Source organism: Colius striatus, chromosome 8, assembly GCF_028858725.1.
Source record: "Colius striatus isolate bColStr4 chromosome 8, bColStr4.1.hap1, whole genome shotgun sequence".
NCBI classification, from domain to species: Eukaryota; Metazoa; Chordata; class Aves; order Coliiformes; family Coliidae; genus Colius; species Colius striatus.
The window spans coordinates 18,388,646-18,412,848 of record NC_084766.1 but is presented as its reverse complement, the minus strand read 5'-3'; the positions used below and the strand labels follow the sequence as shown (position 1 = coordinate 18,412,848).

The following is a 24,203-nucleotide window of genomic DNA, read 5'->3' as shown; positions in this document are numbered from 1 at the left end:
GTCGACGTGCCGCGTCTCCAGCTTTCTCCCTTCCACTCCCGTCCCCCGGTGTGCCGCCCGCTGCGTTCGGTGTTTCCCCTCGTTCCTGACGCCTCAGGTGGGAAGCGGGGTGGTGAGCGATGGGGGCGAACAAGAGGGCGGTGCGCGGGGTCGGGCGCGTCGTTGCGCTGCCCGCGCACGTTTTAGCTCGCGCGACGGTTTCAGCTCGCAGCGCCAGCCTGCCCGCCGTGGGAAACGCGGGCGGACGTCGGCCCGATGCGTGTATCCACAGAGGTCTTTCCTTTTAAGAGCTAATGTGCCTCAGAGTCGCCTAAACATTGTGGAGGTGACAGGAAGGCTGGGTAGGAAAGGAAAAGTGAGAGATGCCTCGTCTTTGTGAGGACATGATGTCTCTCCCAGAGGGGACAGGAGGATTGCATTGGTGGGACGTGCTTGCACTTGCTGGCTGCACAGGGACGTTCAGCATGGGCTGGGTAACGGGGTGGTGATGTGGGAATGAGGGAAAATGCAGGTGTGTTTCTGACAGCTGCATCTAGTTGCTGGAATATTGCACCATTTCATGGTAGCAATGTGATTGGTTTAGATACTCAGATTTAATTAGCTGTGGTATGTGCCACTTGCACAGTTAGTCCTGTTAACAGTTTCTATTACAGGCATGGTAGGTAGCCTTTGTTTCTTACTGGGACAGCCCCCAAAAAACCAGCAAAGTAGTTTGTTAGCTTATAGTGTGATTTCTGTCATGTATAGCCTGGCTTGAAACACAGATTGTATGTGGATGTTGAACACTGTTCCCCAACTTGTAAAGTTGGGCCGATCTTAACTTTGTAAAGAATAATGGCAGCTGCTGTTGGTTTTTGTGCACTGTATTTTCATCTCTGTGTCATTTGCTTCCTTTAAGCTTGTGTGAGGAACTTGTGTCTCAGGGCATCTTGAAACAGCTGACTGCACCCATTGAAGGAATGGTAGTGAAAGAAGGCTCCTGCAATTACGTGGCACCCCAGGGCATCTCCTCTGTTGTCAAGTATTATTTACAGCAGTCAGGTAATTTTTTAGATGCTTTCCTATGAAACGAAAGGTTTTAGTGATTGCTTTTGATAGCATTCTTGAAATGTCTTTCAACTTTAAATCTCCAGTGAGAGTGTTCAAGTTCCTTGTTTGTTTATGTATGTCTTGAAGTTGCTTACATGAGTAAACACATCTGAACCATATTGATTTGAGTTGCAACTTTAATGAAATGGGTGTTTGGGTGTTGTTTCATAAGTGGATGCTTAAGTTAACTGTGCTGTTTAACCAAGCAACTGGAAACATAGGAGTGATCTACATCTCGTGTTGCATAGATGTAAATGCTTATACAGTATGTGAGCATACTATGTGGAAAGTCCTTCAGAGAAGACTGAAGGAGCAGATTGTCTGCTGTTGTAAATTGTGTAACTACTGCATTAGGTGTAATGAGACAGAACCACTTGTACAGTTTAGTAAACTCCACTTTGAAAAGTGTTAGCTTTATGAGCAAACTATGCGCTTTTCATGTGATTGTTTTTGTCTTTTTTTTTTTAATTACCTGCTTTTTTAAACCCCAATCTTACAAATATTTGTGTTTCTGTCTTCTGATAAATGGGAGCTGCTAACAGGGGCAGTGTTCTTTTTTTTTTTCAGCTCCTGGGGATGTGCTTTCATTGCTTGGCCTGTGCCACCTCCTGTGCTCAATGGATGTCCTTCTCAATTGGTTCAGCTCACTAAAGCCACAGTAAACTAAACTGACAAGGCAGCTGGTAGTTTTCCATCTGTTGATGGAGCTGAGTCTTGTCAGGTGAATACCAGCCCTAGCACAGGGAAGTGATGGGATCTTTTCTGCTGATGAAGGTCTCCTCTTTTAATGTCATGCCGGCTATTAAATTGATTCAACCTAATTTGTGAAACTTTGCCGAAAGCTTTGCTGTTTGCAAGTCATCAAAGTACTAAAGGCATTTTGCTCTGTGGAATTCACTGTTGCATGCATTTAATTTCTTCTTTTTCCAAGCAGGTGCAGATGTCTTCTATGAACAGCATGTAACTCACATATCTCTCAGAGATGGGAAATGGGAAGTCTCCAGGAAAATGGGACCACCAGAACAATTTGATATAGTTATTCTCACAATTCCCGTTCCACAAATTCTTCAGCTGCAAGGTGACATTGTGAAGAGTAAGTTCATATTTCTAAATTGCAGGTATCTAGCAGTTGAGCAAACACTTGGGAGTCTGAGTTGTGTGTTAATTTCTGCCAAAAGAGAATGAATCTGAAATGATGGGAGGTGAGTAATTTCTAGGCCGTGTACATGGTGCATGAGCAGTAATACCTTGATAGCAAAAATGTCTTAAGTAGATGAGTCAATTTTTATCTGATCTTTAATTTTTTTTACACATTTCTAAAACAGGTCTTGTCTGTCTCTGACTTGAAAATAGGTATCGAATCAGACAAGAGCCTCAGCTGGTCCCTATATGGTGGTTTCATTGTTACTGTCTCTTTGTCAATATGTCATGCTAATTTTTGGTGCTGCCTTTGGTATGACTGTAGTAGGGATGACAAGAGACTAAGCCCTGTGCTATGGGGAAAACTATATAGCTATAACTGTGCTATGGGGAAAACACCCAGGGCATTTCCATGAGCTTAAAATCACAAGAAATGCAGGGGAGGAAAAAGTCCAGATCAGAACTCTATGGTAACTAGTTTATTAAAGATGAAAGTCTCTTAGACTCTCCAGCTTGTTTGCTGTTTCCGGGCCTTGTATTCCTCAAACCTGAGTAAGCTGCAGTTATCTTTTGGTGTTGTATTGAGGTAAATGTGTTTACAGTGCCATGCTTGGAAAGAGTGGCTGGGTCCTGAGGCAGAAGTGTAAGTTCAGGTCTGGACATGTTTACTAGCTTAGGTACATTGACTTGGGTGTGAGACTTCCAGGGCCAGCTTTTCTCTGAAGCCAGCCTGAGGAGTCCTACTTGCCCATGGGAGCTCTGTGTGCAGTCAGTATCCGCCCACAGTGAGCTCCCAGCGGTGTTGCTTCTGCGAGGGTGGGTCAGTTGAGGTGTTGTCAAGCTTGTGGGCAGGTTTGGTACGTGTACTGTTGGACTTAATGCTTGTGGAACAGCCACTGTCAGGATGTATAGGGCAGTGATCTTGATGCAGCTCTGAAGGAGGTGGCTCTGAGGGCTGATAATGAGCAGAAGCCAGGAAGCTCGTCCAGGCCTGTGCTGACCCTGGCAGAGCTATTTGAAGCATGCTGGGCTGCGGATTTCTTGCCTCAGTTGCAGTGTTGTACCAAACACGCTGCATGTGGCTCAAGACCTTTCTTTGAACTCAGTGTGCTGGCAGCAGTGCAGGGGCAACTACGTTGCTCAAGTGAGTTCTGGTCAGACAGGGCTTGTTGTCTCTCTGCTGCCAGCTCCTGAAGTAGCCACTCTAAAATGTGTAGAATTTTTTTTGCTCTGTGTTTTGCAGGAAAACCACTGATGCTTGAAAGATGAAGAGCTGACTTCAATGCTTGGCTTCTTGTGTTCTGCTGCATCTCATTTTTTTTTGTGTTTAAATACTTGAGCATTGTTTTGGACCTATCTGTTAGAACACATCAGAACAATAGATGCGGTGATTAGAGTGAGCTGCCAGAGTATCTGAAGTTGCTTCTAAGTAACCAGGACATGTATGAAGGAAAAGAAGATGGGGAGTAAAAAGCTGAAAGGGATAGATGGCAGCAAAACATTGAACTGCAGCACAGTATCTTTCAGTAGTAAAGGGAAAACTGATGTCTGATTGTGGTAAAGAAGAAAAGTGTTTTCATTGTATTGTATTTAAGCTTTGTGCCCAATGAGATAAATGTTCTGTAAGAACAGGGCTTCTCTGCTATTGTAGTTTTAAAAGCTCTCTCATTTCTCCTATCCATCTACTGTGGAAAATAATGGTATCCCCACTGAATTTCCTTGGTAACTGAGTGTCCTCTTTCACTTCATGCTCTGAATCTTATGAGCAGGGTAAATATACAGATATACTTTTCAGAATTATATATTTTAAATTGCATGTCTGCTGTTCTGCTATACAAAGATACAGTAAACTACTGTTCAAGGCATTACCTGGACACTAACTGAAGCAGGGCTTTGCAAGCATTAGAAAGTAAGAGGAGAGCAATGCATAACAGCTCCAATGGGTTGGACTGTTCCCTGCCTGCAAGGAGATACATCATCTTGATTTTTTGTTGTTGGTTAGGCTTTTTATGACAGTTTAACATGGAGTATTGCTTGGAGGTGTTTGTGTTCAGGGCTGCCTCTCAAACTGCTGCAGTTTGGTTAATTCAACTGACACTAGATGGGCCTCAACAGCCCATCAAACTGTATATGCCTGTGGGGACATGTATAATGAGTTGGCTGTTGGATTGCTCTGGGATGTCATTACTGTGGTCTGACCCATCCAGTCCTTTCTAACAGTGGTGAATGTCCTGGGAACAAAGAAAGGGTAGAGGTGCTGTATAGTACTGTTTTCTTAGAGTCTTCCTGAGGTTCCTCCAGTCTGCATCTCAAGGCCTTTCTCAATCAGAGGTGATGTCTTTGCAGATTATTTTCCTTGAGGTAGTTAAATCTTTTCATGTCCAAAAAGTGAGCATGTCCTCTTTTGTAGTAGAAGGAGTTAGGATAGTAGAAGATGTAATTAAGGTTCGTTTCACTTGTACTTAGACTGCTGGAACTGTCAGATGGTTTTCACAGCATCCTGTTCTTAATCTATAACTCCAGGATTAACTTTTATCTGAGAGAACCCAGCAGATTTCATATTATCTTCCTCTGCTTATACTCCATACGAGACCAGCTTCCAGATTTCCAGCCAATTGTTAATTCTTCATCTTGGGCAGCAGGGCTGACTCCTGGTACCCTGGAGTTTCTTGGCATTGGAGCTACTGTCTTCTTTACTTATTACTGTTTCTTTAGGCTAAGTAGTGAGGGGGAAAATGGGTGAGGAGAATGTAAGAAAGGTGTTCCAGAGCCTGTACCAGATGTAGGTTTTGGATCCTTTTTGACTTGCAGTGATGTACCGGGACCCTCTCTATATCTCAACCTTATATTGATTGCATGTCAAAGAGCTTGAGTTTTCCAACAGAGAGCGGAGGTTTCCTGCATCCACCTCTTGGGATTTAAGATGCACTTTCCTTTTTTGCCATGTGGTATGTTATGAATTAGCAACTTTCTAAGCTTTTGAAATAGCTGAGTACTAGTTAGTAGCAGTGGGTTGAGGGGAGGAAAAGGTTAGCTACTTGCAATATGTTTGGAACACCAATAGGTGGCAGCAATTAAATGGTGTTTTAGAACTTCAGATTGGAGAACTAAATAAAATTTAGTGCATCTGTTAGTATTTAGACTTTATATATTTTGGTAGTAAATAGTGTAGTTGTGCAGAAGATAAAGGGAAAAGGAATACATGTTTCTGAGTTTTATAATGTGAGGTGGATCGAGAGCTGACTGAATGACAAAGCCCAGAGGGTGCTGATCAATGGCACAGAGTCGAGTTGGAGGCCTGTGGCCAGTGGAGTTCCACAGGGATCGGTTCTGGGGCCAGTCTTGTTCAACATCTTCATCAATGACCTGGATGAGGGGACAGAGTGTACCCTCAGCATGTTGGCTGATGACACCAAACTGGGAGGACTGACTGATTGCCCAGAAGGCTGTGCTGCCATTCAGTGGGATCTCGACCAACTTGAGAGTTGGGCAGAGAGGAACCTCATGAGGTTCAACAAGGACAAATGCAGAGTCTTGCATCTGGGAAGGAACAACCCCATGCACCAGTACAGGCTGGGGGTCAAACTGCTGAAGAGCAGCTCTGCAGAGAGAGACCTGGGAGTCCAGGTTGATAATAAAGTAAAGATGAGCCAGCAATGTGCCCTCGTGGCCAAGAAGGCCAACGGCATCCTGGGGTGCATCAAGAAGAGTGTGGCCAGCAGGTCAAGGGAGAGTCTTCTCTCTACTCTGCCCTGGTGAGGTCTCATCTGGAGTCCTGTGTCCAGTTCTGGGCTCCTCAGCTCAAGAGGGACAGGGAAGTGCTGGAGAGAGTCCAGCACAGGGCCACCAAGATGATCAGGGGACTGGAACATCTTTAACATGAGGAAAGGCTGCGGGAACTGGGGCTGTTTAGTCTGGAGAAGAGGAGATTGAGGGGAGATCTTATTAACATTTATAAATACCTAAAGGGTGGGTGTCGGGAAGTTGGGACATCACTTTTTTTTTTGTTGTATCTAGTGACAGGACAAGGGTAATGGGATGAAGCTGGAACACAAAAAGTTCCATTTAAATACAAGAAAAAACTATTTCACTGTTCAGGTGAGGGAGCCCTGGCACAGGCTGCCCAGAGGGGTTGTGGAGTCTCCTTCCTTGGAGGTCTTCAAGACCCTCCTGCACATGTTCCTATGCGACCTGATCTAGGTGATCCTGCTTCTGCAGGGGGGTTGGACTAGATGATCTCTAAAGGTCCTTCCAACCTCTACCATTCTATGATTCTATGATAATGTGAATTTGGTGTCAGAAAAGGATTAAGTTTACTTAAAAGCAGGATCTTTGTAAACAAAAGGACTACATTTTGCAAATATTTGTCATTTAATAGTATTTCGGACATACTGGACTGTCATATTGGCTGCTGATATTAGAAAAATCCTAGATTAATATACCAGATTCCATGTGATCCCTAAGCAATATAGTTCTTTTCTGTGCATTTTCAAGCCAGAGCAACTTTATCATTTCTCATTTTAGTAAGACACTTGGCAACACAGCTATTAAAGATTGCAACAATTTGCAGTAGTTTTTATCTGTGTTCAGAATGTTTTCATTATGTTGCTTTACTTGGAATTGAAAATTACAGTTCTGCATGTTTAATCTGCTAATAAACCAGAATGACTTGACTTTTGTTTCAAGCCTGACCTATTTTTTTTTCCATCTGTGTGAATGTCCCACTTGTTTTAAACAATACAAGCTGGTGAGAAGATGCAAGTAACATAGGACTGTATTTTCATAGGGAGACTTTATCATGTGAATTAGGAAAGCATAACTCAGGTAATTTTTTCATGAGTCCCAGTTATTGCTGAGTGAATATGTTTATTTTGTAGTTCCAGTTCCAAGCAATCTTAACAGGGCTTATCCAGACTTTGAGTTTACTCTCATTACCTAATATGTCTAAAATGTCTAGTGTAAACATGTACACTGTTTTTTAGTTACTTGTCAGACCTTAGAAGCTGAGGTCACACTATGCAAATATTTGTGCTGTCTGGAAATACAAGTAGTTACTAGTTTTGCTTGGGACTAACTGTTGATAGTAATGTGGTCCTCTAAAAACCTGTCCCTCATGTGATGTGGAAACATCCTAGTACTGACTGAGGTTGGGATGGTGGAAGGATCTGTGTTGGTACAATTGGAGTCTGATAGAAGTGCAAGAGGCAGTTGTCTTGGTTGAGAATACCACAGCAGAAGTGCCAGCATCTTAGTGTGTCCTAGCCCATGTTTGCATGATACAGTGGACAGAATACAGCTCTCCTTAGCTGTGACCAAACAGTTACCGTGAGCTGTTATCACTCTTTCACTCTAGCTGTGAATTTCACCTGTGATGCAGTGAATGGCATCCTGTCTCTGCCTCTTGCTGCTGCTGTCACCTTCCACTGTAGCATTTTGTACACTCCTGTGAGTTCATCTGACTCACCAGTACAGCAAGGACAGTGTGTGTGTATATATACACACACACACTCACATATGTAAGTATGGGATCACTTTTGCTTGTCCGAGGAATTGGATTAGCTTGTGGAATGTTCTGACAAGCCTGAGAAGAACGCAGAAGGGAGAGGGTGGGACTATGCATGTAGGAGCCGATGAGGGTCTGTGAAGAGGAGCAGCTCATGCACGTCTGTTCAGCTGCCACTGAAGCTACTACATCAGGATTTAAAACAGGTGAAGTTGTTACACTTTCTCTGCCTTCTGCTGTTCAAGTACAACTTCCCTTCTTAGGAAGTGCAGCTTAAAAAAAGACTACTGGAGCTGGAATTGCATATTGTGGGGCAAAAAAAAAAAATCAAAGTTGGATGTGTATGTTTGAATCTAGCCTGTTTTTAAGTGTTTCTTTATATCTGGAGTGGTTATAATGGACTTGTTCTACAGCTATTAGTTAACATATTGAAAGGCTATCAAAAGTCAGATAGGTCACCACACTGATCCCAGTGACCTGTTTTATCTGAGAAGTGTGAAGGTTAAACCCAGTGTGTGTGTGAGCATGAGAGATTTGAAAAGGAGAATGAAATAGAGAAGGGGTACTTTGCATTTTATTGTTGTCAATCAGCACCACCTACCATTGGTAGAAAGCTGAAACTTTGATATGACTGATCTTGGAGTAAAACAGAAATTAAAAAAAGCCAAATACAGTGGTGGAAGGGGAAAGTATGCTGCCTTTGCCTTCAGAGTTGAGGAGAGTACAGCAGGTGCTTCTCACTCCAGGAAAACCTACATTAGGTCCTTTGACCAGAGCAGAATGACAACTTTTAAACAGAAACCCTGCAGAGGGGTCTAATGCTGTTACAGCATCTCTTTTTAGTGCCTGATAACATTGCAGAAGCATCTCTTCCAGCAGTCCCTGTTACTTGTTCTATCTTATCTCTATCAAGACAGCTGTACTACAATAATGCTGTTCTCCATGCCCCCTTCCCCTGGTAAAGGTGGGGAGTTCTTTTTAGGAAGATCGGTGGTGGTGTCTTTGATTCAGCCTGTGACCTGCAGACTCACTAGCACATGATATGCTTTCAGCAAATGTAGGAGAGCAGTGCAGGGGCTGTGCGAGTGTGAGCAAAGAAATGCTCATGAATGTGTGGTTTGAATTTGAAGCTTAGGTTTCCTGGGCAGTCCCAGGAGAGATTCAGAGCACCTGCACATTAAACTGGCAGCAGATTGTTCTGATTTAGCTAAGCCGATTTTTGAAGTGTCACTTCTGACATGTAAGGCAGTGCTGCATTTGTGTGTAGACACGTTTAATTCAGCCTGATATGACTATCTGTAGTTACTGTAACCTGGACATGTGTCTCTTCCTGTCTCCGTTGCCTGTGCTGGGTTGCAGAATGCTTCAGTACCAAGGGACTTGACTGCAGAGCTTTATTTAATGCTTGTTTGGCTTCTTTATGTCATTCCAGTATTGTGTCTCAAAATAGAGGATGAGACCCCATGAATATTGGATCAGCCAAACATGAGCCCACGTGCGTATGCACGTTAGGATTTTTTTCCTAAATAATAGAGGTGATGGTATTTGAACACAGCACATACTTGGAACAGAACAGATAAATGCTCTGAAATTTGTTTATCTCAACAATAAACACAGATACCTCTCAGTTTTTCCCAACAGCAGGCTGGCTTTGGTACTGTCCAGAGATTGTGTTTAGACAGGGAAAACTTTCCAAAGCTGCTCTTTTTTGCCATGAACTTAAATAAAAGTTCCCTGCCAAAGAATGTGACCAAACTGAGCAATCCTGAAGCTTATTTGTATCTTGTGGAATGTGTTTAATGAACTTATGGTTTCTGTGTTGTAAGAGGCTTGGATGTGCTACTAAGAACTTACTCTTCAGCAAGTCTAGTTAAGGCATTTATAGCAGACCTGAATTTTTTAGATCCTGAATCCTTAATGGGTTTGGGAAACGCTGATAATGTCCATCTTGCCTCTTCCTTTAAATTAAGTCACTTTTTGTTTGAAGTTTTGATCTTGTTTTCCTTTTGAGAGTGGGGGAGACATATAGAAAAGCTCTCCTCCCTTCCTTGTTACTGCAGCTGCTCAGCATGCTTGGGAGAGAAATATGTGAAGGTGACTGTAGGCTGACTTTGAGGACTTTATAGCCTTTGTTTTGATGTGAAATCTGTAACTCAAACTATTACTTTTATAGACTTGAAAACCTTTGAGAAATCTGGTGCAAGTTTGCATGCACACTTCACATTTAATTGCTCACTTTTTTGATTTTTTTAAATTATTGCTACAATCAAATAGCTAGACAGAAGTCTTCATTGGAACAAGAAGTTTTTTTAATGCTATGTGCATTTTAATATATTTTCATGGCTTAGGCAGAGTCTCTGGACTAGATGGCTTTTTGTTGACTTCTAGGGTTTTTTTAATAGTTGCTGGCCACTCACACCACTGTCATTGAGACCTTTCTTTACAAAGGTTGTCTTTACCTTCTACAGATACATCTGAAAACTTTTAAGTTATTTTTACAGTCCACATCTGGATTGGAGCAGGAAAAATAATATTATTAATTTGAAACTTAATGAGATTTTAGGCTTCATTGAGTCAAAATTTGCATTGAGCTTGCAGTCAGCTTTTCACACATGGCATGAGAATTTCCAAGAGCCTGTGGTATGCTCTTATATTAAAAAAACCCTCAGGAATAACTTTCAACATGTTTTGTAGAAACTAAGTTCTGTTTCTCTTTGTGTGTCAGGTGATGCAGACAGCAGATATGTTTTATTTTGCAGAAGCATTGCAATGCCCATTGTCAGCCTTAATGTTGTCAGATGTATCAGCCCAACGGTATATCTGAAAACTAACTCCAGGGGAAAAATCCTACAGCTAGAAAGGTTTGTGTTTGTGTCAGCAGGCTGGTCTGGTTTAGTCTGTGGCTGTGTGGGCTCTAGAGCTGAGCAAACCTGAGAGATGTGAACCCCATCTCTATATAGAAATTTGCAGCTGAGTTGGTCAAAACTGACTGTGAAACTTCAGATACAGGCTTTTCTGCCCCTTCTCTCTCCGCCTGTTATCTGTTCTTAAAACCTGGGGCAGTTTCTTAAACCTCTTCCCTGCATGGCCAACAGGCAGATGTCAACCCAATGGAGGATTAGGTTGCAGGGCTAGTAGCAGAGAAGGTCAGATTGCATGGGTAGTGACTTAGGTTGTCGGAGAAGCTGAGAAGAGTAACCTTTTTCTTCTGTAATTTCCATCCAGAGTGTTATCATATCCTGTTAGTAATTTTAGCTGCACAGTGTGTTGAAATTACCTGTGTTTCCTTAGAAGCCATCTCAGAGATACTCAGAACGCTGGAGATCTCCTGTGACTCTACTTTAAAAAAAAAGCCCCAATAAACTGTGCAGTGGCTAGTGTAGTTCTGCCCTCAAATGTTCCCCTTGAATATTATCTATTAAAGATAGAATCTGGCTTTATGTCCCAGGATTTTGGAAGTTACAGATAATGTTGCTTTCTTTGGATTTACTGTGTTCCCAGGATTTTCTAACATGAATTGCCTTTAAGAGTTGGTTAATGTTGGCGGTATGTTTGGGAGAATGAACTTGGTTCCATCACTTGTAAACCTATTCCGCTGTTGTGACCCATGAGAGTTTCCTGAGAGACAACAGCTGACGGTGGGGGCTCACCTGGCTTGTGCCTAGCTCGGAGCTGTGTGAATGAGCCTGAGCTGTCAAGTGTCAAATTGAAAACCACAAACACTGTCTGAGCTTTACAATAAGTCACATGTGAGGCTTCCCAGAGATCTTTGAGTCGAGTTCCTTTATCCAAGTTTCTGTTTTCTTTAGTAGTTGTTTCAATATCTGCCATCAGTTCTGCATCCAGTGATGTTTTGAGGGGTTAAAAACTTCTGCACATGTGGTTTGCAGAACAACTTCAAGGACTGCTTCACTTTACCAAAAAAAGCCCATCTCATTTGTAATGGCTGGATTACCTAATAAAAGTACAGCAGCTGAATGGAGTAAACTTCAAACATCTCCTGTTTTCTCCAAAAATGCTTTTCTTTTGCACCTTTTTTAATTGACTGAGTATTGAAATTTTAGTCTGTGAAACCATGACTTTTCTTACTCCAGATGAGAAGTCCTCACCTGTGTAAAACCTGATGGAAAGAGGATTTAAAACACTAGTTAGTAGCATTTTAGCAGTTGTCAGGTGGATCACTGTGTTTGGATCTGACTGATCAGGATTTGTTGTTAGGGTGATCGGAATGGACTCATGTTAGTTTGTGTTTCAGGAAGCACCATGTATGTACTTGTTTCCCTATTCCACTGCTGTCCAACAGGGTAAGCAGGCAGTCTCACAGTCCCAAAGTTTACTTAATTTAGAAAATGGGATAGGCTGGGTGAGAAATGAAGGTGTGATTCCTTGACAATATTTATAGACTTAGTTGATGAAGCATGCTATATTGTAGCAATAGACTCAGTTGCTACAAATTATTAAAAATGTGAAAAAAAGTATTGGCTTATTTAAAGGGAATTAAAACTATCCTTTCACTTGATTTACTCAAAAGGAGGAGATGTGCAAATAAGGCTTTCCAGAGTCAGTCCTGTTGTAACAGTAGCCTCCAAGTCTGTTCCCAAAAGCAATGCTTTAAAAATACAACTGGACTGAAGTGTGACTGATTAGTGCTCCTCTGAAAATAAATGTATGAGCAGTATATTGCTCTACATTAAAAAGGATTTATTGATCTCTTCTCACTGGATTTATACTTCTGGAAGAACAGTGTAGCTGCCTATGGAAACTTAGGAAAGTAAACTTTATTAAATGAACTATGTGCAGATAGCAAGTGGTTTTAGTGTCTTGCAAGCTGTAAAGTGACTGCAGAACAAGAAAGTGGTGTGTGACTTTGTAAAACATAAAGTAAATAGATTTGGTGGCTAATGTCAGCCTTTTCTCACTGGTACAGTAGGAAGTATATTTTGGAACATTAGTCAAAATCCCCTCCATGTATTCTGAACTAAGGCATGCTTGTTGCAAAAATAAGCTTGAAAACAACTTTTGCGTTTTATATTGTATACTATGCTCAAAGTCAACTTAGACACGGGCAATGAATTTAACTTCAAAATGGTCACTTCTTTTCAAATAGCTGAGCTACTGTTAGAGTTTCTGCCCAACTTGATCATTTCCATAAGAACTGTCCAAGTGAGAGCTTAATTTACTTCTTTGAAGAACATTTTTTGGGTCAATAAGAATTACATGGCAAGTTTCCTGAAATTTAGATTTTGAATATTTTTAATTTATCTGCAAAGAAGGAATTGGAAGGATTCCAATTTTAATTGAAACAATTAAACAGTAACTGAATTGAAATTCCTAGGGCCTTCATGTCCTTTCCCATACTTGTGTTTCAGCTCATGGGATTTACCAAGTAAATCCTTGCTTAAACTTCATAAACTTTTAATGTTTTATATGCAAATATTTCTTTGCATTTACAGGAGGTTGTCATGTCTTATCTCAGACTTTTTAAAGTATCTCATGTTTGTGAGAGAGAATTTGTCTCCTTCTGGGTATAAAAGTTGAAAGAAAAAAAAGAAAGACTAAATTTCTCTCTTTTGTTAGCACTTTAGAAGTTGCTAGCAGTTCCCAAACATTTTCATAAGGCATCATGTAGTAGATACCTTTAGATGTCAGTGTAAGTCTGTTTGCATCATGCTTGTGTTGTAAGACTCTGACAAGAATATCAGTACCTGTAAGGCTGGAAAAAGGTAGACTAATAAAATACAGCTCTGTGATGCTGTCAGAAAGATTCCAAGACGACATTCTAGTCTTCAGAATATTTTAAGCAGTACACATATTAAAGGTCATAATTCTGGCAAACACTTTCTAAACTTCAACTTCTCAAAGTTTTTGCCCTTTGTTTTTAAAATATTGTGGTTTTCCTAGCTCTCTCCTCTCTGATGATAAGTCACAATGCCATGGTTTCAGATTGTGTGGAATAAGTAACACCACCATAAATGTATCAAATCTGTTCTTTTTTAAAAACCCTTAGGTGATAGTAAAATGCCACAGTAATCCCATGGGAAGAAGTCTGATGGTTCCTTGTGAACAATTTCAGTTTGAGGTCTGTCAGGGAAGTTGGGTAGCTTTCACCTCTTGTAGGTGCTCAAAAATGTTGTGGTAGCCTGTGCTTTTGAAGCCAATCTAAGCAGGACTTATTGGTGGTTTGTTGGCCTTGAACTGGGGTTCATATTGATACCAGTTTTAAGGGATTTGGCTTTGTGGTTTTTAAGCCCTCATAAACTGTCTGGCAGGGATACCGCTACTAATATATATGTGTTTGTAGTCAGTGAGATACATATTTACTTGGATTTCTTTTAAATTAGGTTTTGTTCTTTTCTGTCATATTGCCTATAGTCATAAACGTTACTTTTTGTGTGTGTTACCCTGGCAGTACTTTTATTTTGCAGTAAAATGTCATGATACCTAGTATCATAATAGTTTGTGGCATTTAAGGTAGCTGCATTTTCTGTTTTAATAGGATTTTCAAGGCAGATCGGTCTGGGCAACATTTAGAGATCAGTATTTCTACCGTTTTTGATCTTTGTCAGATTAAGCCATTAGAGTTTACTGTTGATAGTTGAAAATGGCATCAACAATTTCCCAAGAAAGTTTGTTGTGGCAGGAGGGGAGTTTGGCTTTTGAATACAGCATTTGTTATGATGTACTAACAACAAGGAACTTTTGGGTTTTTTTTTTTGTACTCCATCTGGTATTTTTTTTTTTTGTTATCCTCTGGTAGGTTGCAGCTGATCTGTCAATAACTTTTAAGGAACCAATTTTTTTTTCTACTATGTTACATTTTGAGCATTAATATTTTATAGCAATGGCTTACCTTCTTAAAAGTAAAAAACAACAACAACAAAAAGAGACTGAGGAACCAGATTTTTAAGCAAACAACTTAAGTTGTACATCTAAAATTGTGTGCACTATATGTGCATTCTAGTTTATGGAAGCTGGAGATGTTATGGCAGAGAAAGGCCATTTGCAATCAGGTACAGCTTTCTTAATTCATCCAGACTTTCAGAACACAGAATGTGTACTGTGCATACCTGTCTGCGTGTTGAAATCCTTTAGGAAGTCCAAGATGAGAGACAGGATGTTCTCTGAAGAAAAAGAAAGAGTGTGTGAGAAACCAAAAGAAATAAAAGAGATAAGACACCCAGAGCATCTGAGACAATTGAACCTGCATGAAACAATGTTCTGATTGTGGGCGAAGTATTACATATGTATGCAGTTTTAATTTTATGGGTTTTTAGCATTTTTGTACTCTTTGCTGTTAGTGATTGTATTTTGGGTATATCTGAATGCCAGGCAAAGGAAGTTACTTAAACAAGGAAAAAATCATCAATGGAACGTAGTGTAACAAGAAGTTTTGTCAGAACATGAATGTTCAAACTCCATAGTGTGAATGTGGTTTGTATGCCAGTGCTGATTTCAACTTTGAGGAAAGCTTAACTTCTCATTATCAGCACCTCAATCTGTGCAAATGGAGGTTAGTGCTTACCACATGAATAAACGCTGAGGGTGGGATGAGAAGGTTTAATTGGGACTCAATCTTGAGACAGTAAAGCCTGTCTGATGCTTTTGTGCTCTCTAGCTCTGCAAACAAGCTCAGTTACAGGTAGTAAAGGACACGGACCTGTAGTATAATGTTTAATAAAATATACAGCCTTTGCTAAATAGACTTCTATTAATTGACAGAAGTGCTTTCCCCTACATAGTGCTGTGACTGTTGTCAGGTTCCCTGAGGTGTGTTCTGTTCTCTTTCTGGCACACTTGAATCATCTGACTTTTTAGACTTGCTGATTTGCTTTCCCAATATTAATTTTCTCATCATTGCACAACTGCAGCATTTAGACAGTGTTGCTTCTGTTGCCCCTTTTATTAAGGGCAACCTGAATAGCAGGTGAGGTACAAAAGGGTAGGAGGGAAATAGCATGATGGTAACACATAGCTATATATGTCTGCATATACCAAATACCAGCCCAGGAAAGAAAATAGATGAGATCATTGCATAACCCAGAACTTGAAATTAGATTCATATTACACTGAGAGGAGTTATACCACTTCCTCTTTTGTGTGTTTTAGATCACTAAAAGAAGTCATAGTACAAGAGAGAAATTGAGGTAGTTTGTTCACCATGTTCTGTGTTAGTCTTCCTTTATTACCAAAGCATGTATTTTAAAAGCAAACAAGGAAGGAAAAAGAAGAACATTATTTCAGTAAAAGAAACTATTACCATGGCAAGTTAGAAGCATTTTTTACAAAATGTTTCCATGAATTAACAAAATTGCTGGTTCTGTAGCTTTTCTGATGAGTGCTGCACAGTGCATCATTCAAGTTTTTAACTGGTAGGTCAAACCTCAGAACTTTCTAATCAACTCTAGATTAAACCTGTTATTAATTCAGTTATTTTTTAGTAGCACGGTGAATTGACGCTCTTCTCTCACCGTGAGGTATGTCCTCCAAGAATCATTGAAATATTACACAAAATACTAGGCACCTATCAAAGGTACCAGTTAACAGCAGTTCACACCTATTTCAAATAAGAAAATAGAGGAAACCAAATAATATAATTCTTGTTCAAATTGTCTTGTGCATTCACCCTGCAGAAAAACTAGACAAATTACTGTTACCAGTTTCTCTGCAAGCCTTGATGTACTTGTGTTTGCAGGCTCTCACTCCTGCATTGAGATCTACCCAGCACCCTCAGCATGGAGCAAAGAGAGTGAGGTGAAAATTTCTTATAAGAGCATGTGGTTTTATTTATGTATTTCACAACCATGACATTCACAGACAAGGCTTATTTGTGTACCATAGTCCTGTTCTCTGCAAAACAAGCAACAACTTCTGATATGCACAGCTAGCTTTAAAAAAAACCCAATAAAAAGTGCATGGAAGCAAGTAGAGTTTTATCTTATCAAACATCACTGAGATAAAGAACATTAACTTTTATGTAGTATAAAGCCCATACACTTCTGAACTGAAGTCTACTTCTTTGCTTGATAGCAGGAAATTTGTTTGTAGAACGGGACTCTGTTTCCATCAGAAAATTCACTATTGAATGACAGTATGGCAATGACTGGAGGAGAGTGACAGAAACTAGTTCATTCACAGATATAGTGATGTGTCCCTGAACACAAAAATCTGTCCTTAAATGAACATAGTTTGCTTGTTTTCTCTTCTACATAATATTTAACTTGAAAATACCAATGAACTACAGCATCTTGGTCTGATCACATTTGAGTAATTAAGAGTGTTTCTTGATGTGTCATGGTTTAGCAAGGAGTTGCTTTTGCTTGGTAACAGGGGGAGCGGGTTGCAGTGAAGACCCCGTAAAGAGTTTCTGGACTCTCCCGGCTCCTGGGTTCAGACCCACCTCCGGCCCGGCTGGGCCAATCTGGCACCTCTGCCATCTCTATTTAGGGACGGGAATTTGAAGTGCTGGCAGGAGGTGTAAGAGTGATACAAGATGGAGGCGACCACGCGGACCCCACAGTCAGAGAAGGAGGAAGGAAGGAGGAGCACCACACCAGAGACCCCTCTGCAAACCGTGGTGAGAAGGCAGCTGTACCCCTGCAACCCATGCAGGGCCATGGCAGGACTGAGAGCCACCAGCAGCTCTGGGTGAGTGTGCCCAGACTGGTGAGGGACTGTGTGAGGAGGCGGCCATGGCACAGGCCGTGCTGGAGCCTGCGTGCCGCAGAGCAGCCCCACACGAGAGGCAGAGAGGAGCTGCAGCCTTTGGGATAAATGCACGTCAGAGCAGCCCGTGCAGGGCTGCTGTGTGTGTGAGGTACCCCACGGAGGAGCAGGGAAGACTCATGCGGATCCCACCTGCCCTGAGAGACTAAGGGCGGAAGCCATCAAGTATAGACTGACTGAAACCCCTATTTCCTGCCCCACTGGGCCGTTCATGGGGGAGGAGGTAAAGACACGGGGATCAGGGCTCTGAGCCCGGGAAGAGGGGAGGGGTGAGGAGAAGGTAATCTTAGAGGGCTGGTTGTGCTCTTCATCATTGTACCACTCTGTGTTGTTTTGTGATGGTTATTTTGGGTTTTTAAGATTATGGTTTAGTTGCTGTTGGGTTAAATTATTTTCTATTTTCTTCCCCAAGGCCAGTAGCCTGGTCTGTTTTGTCCAGGACCCTAAGCAGCAATTAAGTGCTCCCTGCCCTTTGTCAGTTCTCAGGTCCTTGGTACTTGAGTCTAATCGTGGTCTTTTGTCCCCTGATGGGCCTAAACCACAATATGATAATATTAGGATTAAAAAAAAAAAAAAAGATTATTTAAAAGCTATTTGATATTCATATTTCCCTTTCAGATTTATTTAACATTTACATCTGTGACAGATACGATACAAAAAGAAAAGTACAACTATTTCAAATATATATGTTAGTCTTAAACCTGCTGGCATTTTTTTGTGACTTAAACAATGTTGGATCATAGTGGTAGCACAGACCTTGACATGTACCATTGTTCTTTTTTTGTATTCTTTCTATTTTAATTTATTTGGTATTTGCAGATTCATTTTATACAAGTGAAAAATTGAATGCTTTAAAATGTGACCATCTCACTCAATTTTTTTTTTTAATACAAGTTTCTATTTTTCGATTGACTGCTCTCCATGCATATAAGAAAACTAAGAGTCTTACTCTGGTCTCATCAACTCATGTGGAAGAGGGTCATGATTTACTGTCTCTAAAGCGAGACACTTTCTGTAGTACATCCCTATGAAAACAAATGGAAGTATGGTCATGTTCCAGAGGGTTTTTATGACTTCCTATGCAGTATGGACTCTATTTCTAAATGAAGACAAAAGCCTTTGTTCTGCTGAGTCACACTCCAGAACAGTAGACAGAGAAGGTGGTACCCCTACTTTCTAGTGCCAGTTTTGACTTTGAAGTTCTCCCCTGTACTTATCTCTTTTTGTACCCCCTCATTTTTTTTTAAAGGCTAGAGTTGTGATATGATTTTGTGTGTGTGTTCTAGCACATGTTTTCTTTGTGCTCTGTTATTATGATGCTCCCTTTTGGTTGCAGCAATCCTCTTGTCACCAGTCTGCAGGTTTTGTCTGCTTCACATAAAGCTGCTTTATGAAAATGAGAAGTGGAAGACAATGGTCAACTTTCATGGGTCCAAAGCACATCATCTCCCAGGATGCCAAGTAATAATAAATTGGTATTTTTGAGATGACTAGTTCACTGTTTGATTGCTTTGAAATACAGCTAACAACTCGTTGAAACATATTTGAGGGATGCAGGTTTACAGCTAGTAAACAGGGTGTTACAGTAATAACAGGTGATAATCCATGAAAAAGGCTATTTAACATAGATGTTATAACGTGTCTGAAGCCATGGTGAGCAAGTACCATTTGAGTCAAATGGTACCATTTGATACTGCTAATGACAGTAGATTGGAAATGTGTGTAAATGTGGTATTGTGAAAAGGGATGGAAATTGAAAGAAGGGGAAAAGGAGGGGCCCCATGGGTGTTTTCTCACTTTTGTGCCTGATAACTTTGGGATAGGATGACTTGCTATCTGTTCAAAACTGAAGAGCCCTAACTTTGGTTTGAGAGACCATAGTGCTGACTAATGAATGCTAGCAACAGGATCATAGGCTTGTTTGAAATTTGTGTGATGCTGTGATCAGTTAAAACTTCCTCCCTTACAGAGTAATGGGGCTGCAGGTGGAGACAGTGCACCTGCTGAATCATGTGAAATGGGGGCAGGGAAACCCACAGTGAAAGAAAACCCTGGAGTAAGTTTTGCACTCAGATACTTAACCCAATGTCCACCTGGAGCTGATTGCAAATTATTCCCAGGGCAATTTTAATGGAGTCTTGAAGGCTTTATGAATTTCTTTAGGAAATTTCTCACACCTCACCTTTTGTTACTATTGCTGCTTGCAGCTTTTATAATAGTAAACATTTAGCTTTAGGAAAATCTATACTTTGAGAGGTTTTTTCCTCCTATTAACATTATTAGTGGGATTTAATAAGAATTATCGTTGGCTTTCCTTTATGCTGTTGGGCTGAGGTCAAAGAGCAAGGGGCATTTTGAACTGCAGTAAAGAATTGGTGTGTGTGTTGCTGTAGGAAGGTATTTTAAGCCTCTTCATTATCTTTTTATCGCTTTTTCACACTTTCATAACATGTCCTTTACTGGAAAAGTGCACTGCAAGTTTTGGTACATGTTTAGCTGCCATATACATATATCTGCTTTAACTCAAAAATTAATTGTAAATTGAATTACCTTAATTGTACAGGGAATATTTGAGATCAGTTTGGTGGGAGACAACACTGACTGAATAACTGTGAATTCCTGGTTTTAGATAATTATCTTGGGAACTTTTGGCAAATGGAAAAAACTTACAAAATTCAGGAACTGTCCACCAGAAAAAATCTTTCAACAGAAAGAAGAGTGCAATAAAATGTGGAATCCCTGAACTTGGGAATAGAAGGAAGATGTTAGAAGCAGTCAACAGAAAAAAAAATGCTAGTTATTAAAACTGATGGAAAATTTGAGCATCTGAAAAGATCCAGAAAGATTTACCAATATGTGCAGGATATTTACCTGAACATGCAGTAATATGTGCCTTCTCAGAATCGTGATAAAGCAGGAGTGGGAGAATCCTGGAAAAATATACAAAAAACCTAAATTTCCTTACTTTAAAATAGTAAAGAAAGAGGATACTGAATCTGACAGTTTTCTCATCTCGTCTTGCTCTAAGTTTACTGTAAAATTTTCATTGACTCTTACCATGACTAGATTTTACCTTGGTTGCATTTTTCAGTCATACTGAACATTGAAGGACGCAGTTGCCTCTTATCAAAGAAAGGTAAAAAATGAAGGAAATGAGTTTTGCAGAACTGCTGGTAATAGTAAGGGGATAAATAAATACAGCTGAAGATGGGGATGAAAATAGATGTTGATTTTTTAATAGAAAACAAGTGGTTAAATTATAGTCCAGAGGCTGCATCCTTCCATTCAGATATGATTGAAGCTCTTGGTGCCAATTACAGGATTCATATGTGACTGACTGTGGAAAAGTATATCTGAAATCTCCAGGCTGCCTTGAAGAATTTAGTTGTGTTTACTACAGACAGAACAGGAGCAAAATTAAAATTAAACCATAATGTTGCCTGTGTACATTCTGCCTTTGGAGACACAGCTGTATTTCAGTCAAACAGAAAGAAAAGTTAGCGGATGCCTCTGTAGTAAAAGCTTGATCATAGAGAGGAAGATGTTGTATTCATTAGTCCTGCAGAAGAGAACTTCTTACCAGAGGTATTTTGAAGCTGTCAGTGGTAGTAATAATGACTTGATGTCTGGAATTTTCAGCTGTTCTTCTGTCTACCTCAGAGTGTGACACTTGACAAGTCTTGCCACAATGGCATGACACTTGTTCTGCCAATATTCATCTCTGCCACCATTTGCTTGGCACCAAGAGGTATGGAGTTCCCATGTACTCTGAGTACTCTCTTGCAAAGCAAAGTAATGGAAAAGTGATTCTTCACTTAGATTTCCAGCAAGATACAGAGAGATGATGCTGATCTTCCTTTAGCCTGGCCTTGGCATTTGCAGTTGCAGGACTTGTTCTTTCTCTCCATGCAGAATCCAATTCACATTACTTTCAGTAAAGGTTTTTGTGTCCTCTGATAGCTTTTATGGCACCACCAGAGGAAGACAAATAATTGCGTGGTTAGAAAATTTAATCAACTTTTACTATTAAACACTTCAAAATCACTGTTCGTATTTCTGTTTGTGATCAGTGTGCTTCTCCTAAATACTAGCTTGTTGCAAGGCTACTTTCTATTTCCAGTCACCAGTCTTTCAACTTGGCCGTGGTGCTTTTGTCTCTGTGCTAGGACTCCTTATGTTGCCTCACTCAAACAGCCATTCTTCTGATTGCACGTTACCTCATGACTTCCAAAAGTGTTAGTCTTTGTCTCAGTTATTATTTGCCTTCATAGTACATGATTGGCAGAAGCTTGCAGGATTTAATCCGAATTTGAAACTATCTCATTTGACTGTATTGACTCTTTCTGCAGAGGAAGTGTTTGTTGTTGTTCCGTAAATAGTTGTTTTTCCAACATGAACCTGGAAGAGAGATCTTTTAGCCAAATAGATTGGAAGTAAAATTCTGTAAAATATGAGGGACTAAGATGTTTTTTTTTACTATTACAATACCTACTGTTTATTGAAATGCCTGTGCCAAGATACTGCCAGTAGCACTTAACCTGTCCTCAACAGCAAACAAAAAAGGTGGAGGCAGAAGAGTGAAATTAAAAAAGTATATATTGTTCAGTCAAGATAGATTAATAGTGTTACACACAGGCCCCACTTTCTTGTTGTGTTGTATATCAGATCTTTGTAACTTTTGTTTGATCTAAAAATGTCTTTTTTTTTTCTCTTTGGGGAAATGAAAGTGAGTATTCTCTTTCTGTGGGAGCAGTTGGTACCAAAAATGCTTCATTTTGGCATGTTAAAAGGTTCATTTTAGGGTGGTACAAATACTACTTTCTGTGGCTTGACTAAGGTTTAGTCGTACTTTATGACAATTTTTTTCAAAGGCAGTGATATTTTATGCTGTAGAGAACAATGATCTTTAAGGAAACATTAAAGTGGTTCACTGAGGTTTGGAGTCCCTGGAAAACTTTGCTGAATTTTGCACAGTGGCTGCTGGAAGAAATACATTTAGGAAATGAAAGGTTTTGCTCTTCTCTTATGTCTACTATCTGCATATAAAATGGAGCTGTGCATGCAGGTGTCTGCAGGGTGAAATCCGGATTATTCACGAGATGTTTCTGCTTTAAGGGGAGCTGCGTTTCTGGAAGGGACAATGCTCTTGAAGGCTGTTGTGCTGACTAACAGCTTTAACAGCTTTTACTGCTCTCAACTTCATAATTTTCATAGTTTGTTGGACAATAGCCTCCAGACTGCTTCTTTAGACTCTCAGTTGCTGTTGTACAAGGACATTCTGTTTCCATCAACACATGAAACAGAATCCAAGTACCACAAGTCAGTAATGGATCTGTGTGTGGACATCAAACATTACCAGAATTTAGGAAAGGAAAATGCAAGTAGGTTGGTGAGCAGGGCACACAGAATATACCTAGGCTTTGTTACATCAGTTTCATCATCACCGCAGTAAAATAAAGAGGTGTGACTGTGGTATTGCTCTTCAGGGAAAACTGGAGATCCTTTCTCAACATACTGTCCAATGTGATTACACTCATCTATTGCCATTTGTGCATAAACTTATAGCAGAGGTTGCACAGAGGGAGAACCTCCAGCAAATATAAACCTATACTGATCCATAGGGCCTGACAACTCCGGTAGCTTTTGTAGATGTTTAATGGTTGGAAAGAATCCCATGTTTATAACAGTGGAAGCCCTGCTTGTATAGCACAAGCAGTTTGGCTGTGCTGCTAGAGCTGAGAGACTCCTGGGAGTAGGGAAAAGCATGACCGTTAATAGCAAAGGATTTTGGAGAATGTCAGTAATGCAGCACAAAGCCCAGCTGGAAGTGTGCTCCCTCTTTTTTAAATATCAGCCAAGGTGGCACCAATCTCACTTTTAGGAGTCTGTGGTACATTACAGAACAACTCTAGAAAAGTGAGTTGTGCCCTCTTGCACTGAAGACCTATGTGTTTTGGCTTTCTGGGTTGCTTGTCTGTAGGTAGTTTGTTTTCTGGTATGTCTGAGTGACAAAGAAAGAACACATGCCAGTGTCAGAGTGAAGCATTCATTCTCCTGTATGAAGCCAGACTTTGTTCTGCATCCCAGGCACTTGTTAGGCTTTCATCCCTCTTATCACTGGCGCCATGCCTTGCTTCTGGGTGATGTCTCAAAATGCTTTCACTATATTCTGCTTCATGGAAAGTATGATGAGAGAATTGTCAGGAAGGTGGATGAAGTTCATGGAAATAAGCATGATGGGAATATTGAATATGGAGCATGGTAGCATCGGCAGTGTGAGAACATGAACGTGGAACAAGGAGACTATGGGAGGAGACCACAAAGAGTGGAACCAGAACTTTGTGTCAGAAGGCCTTAGTCCTGCTTAAACAGCAGTATCTCTTATAGAGTACAAAGTTGAAGCTGATCTCCTTAGTGAAGAATCTTAGCCTGTGGCTCATCCTGTAGTGTTCTGAGAAGCTACAAAAAGCAGTGAAAATGACAGCTGATACCCTGTTGTTTTGAGCCTTTGTTATTGCCTAAGGCAGAAAGGCAGTAACAGAAGGGATGTGGACTTTTGGAAAGAGGAGCCCTGGGCATATAAAAAAATTAAGGAGACTAAATTCAGCATCTTTAATGCAGAAGACTCCAAAGCATAGGTGAGAGATGAGGTCCTTGCTATTTTAGTGTTAGTTTAGACTTGTGTTGGTCACCAAGATGCATCTAGATATGGGCTCTGATTTTGCATACAATTGTACTTGTTCTCAGG

The 24,203-nt window shown here is 40.5% G+C and overlaps 1 protein-coding gene across 6 annotated transcripts in view; it reads left to right on the top strand.

Annotated features, from left to right (window-relative positions):
- RNLS (renalase, FAD dependent amine oxidase) overlaps nucleotides 1-24,203 on the top strand; it is a 67,052-nt gene that overhangs the window by 405 nt on the left and 42,444 nt on the right. For 5 of the 6 annotated variants that reach the window (XM_062000992.1, XM_062000993.1, XM_062000994.1 and 2 more), the window contains exons 3-4: nucleotides 899-1,041; nucleotides 2,021-2,182. In XM_062000992.1, coding sequence (XP_061856976.1) covers nucleotides 899-1,041; nucleotides 2,021-2,182 — 305 coding nt within the window. The remainder of the gene's footprint in view (nucleotides 1-898; nucleotides 1,042-2,020; nucleotides 2,183-24,203) is intronic. The other variant, XM_062000990.1, reaches the window with a different exon arrangement.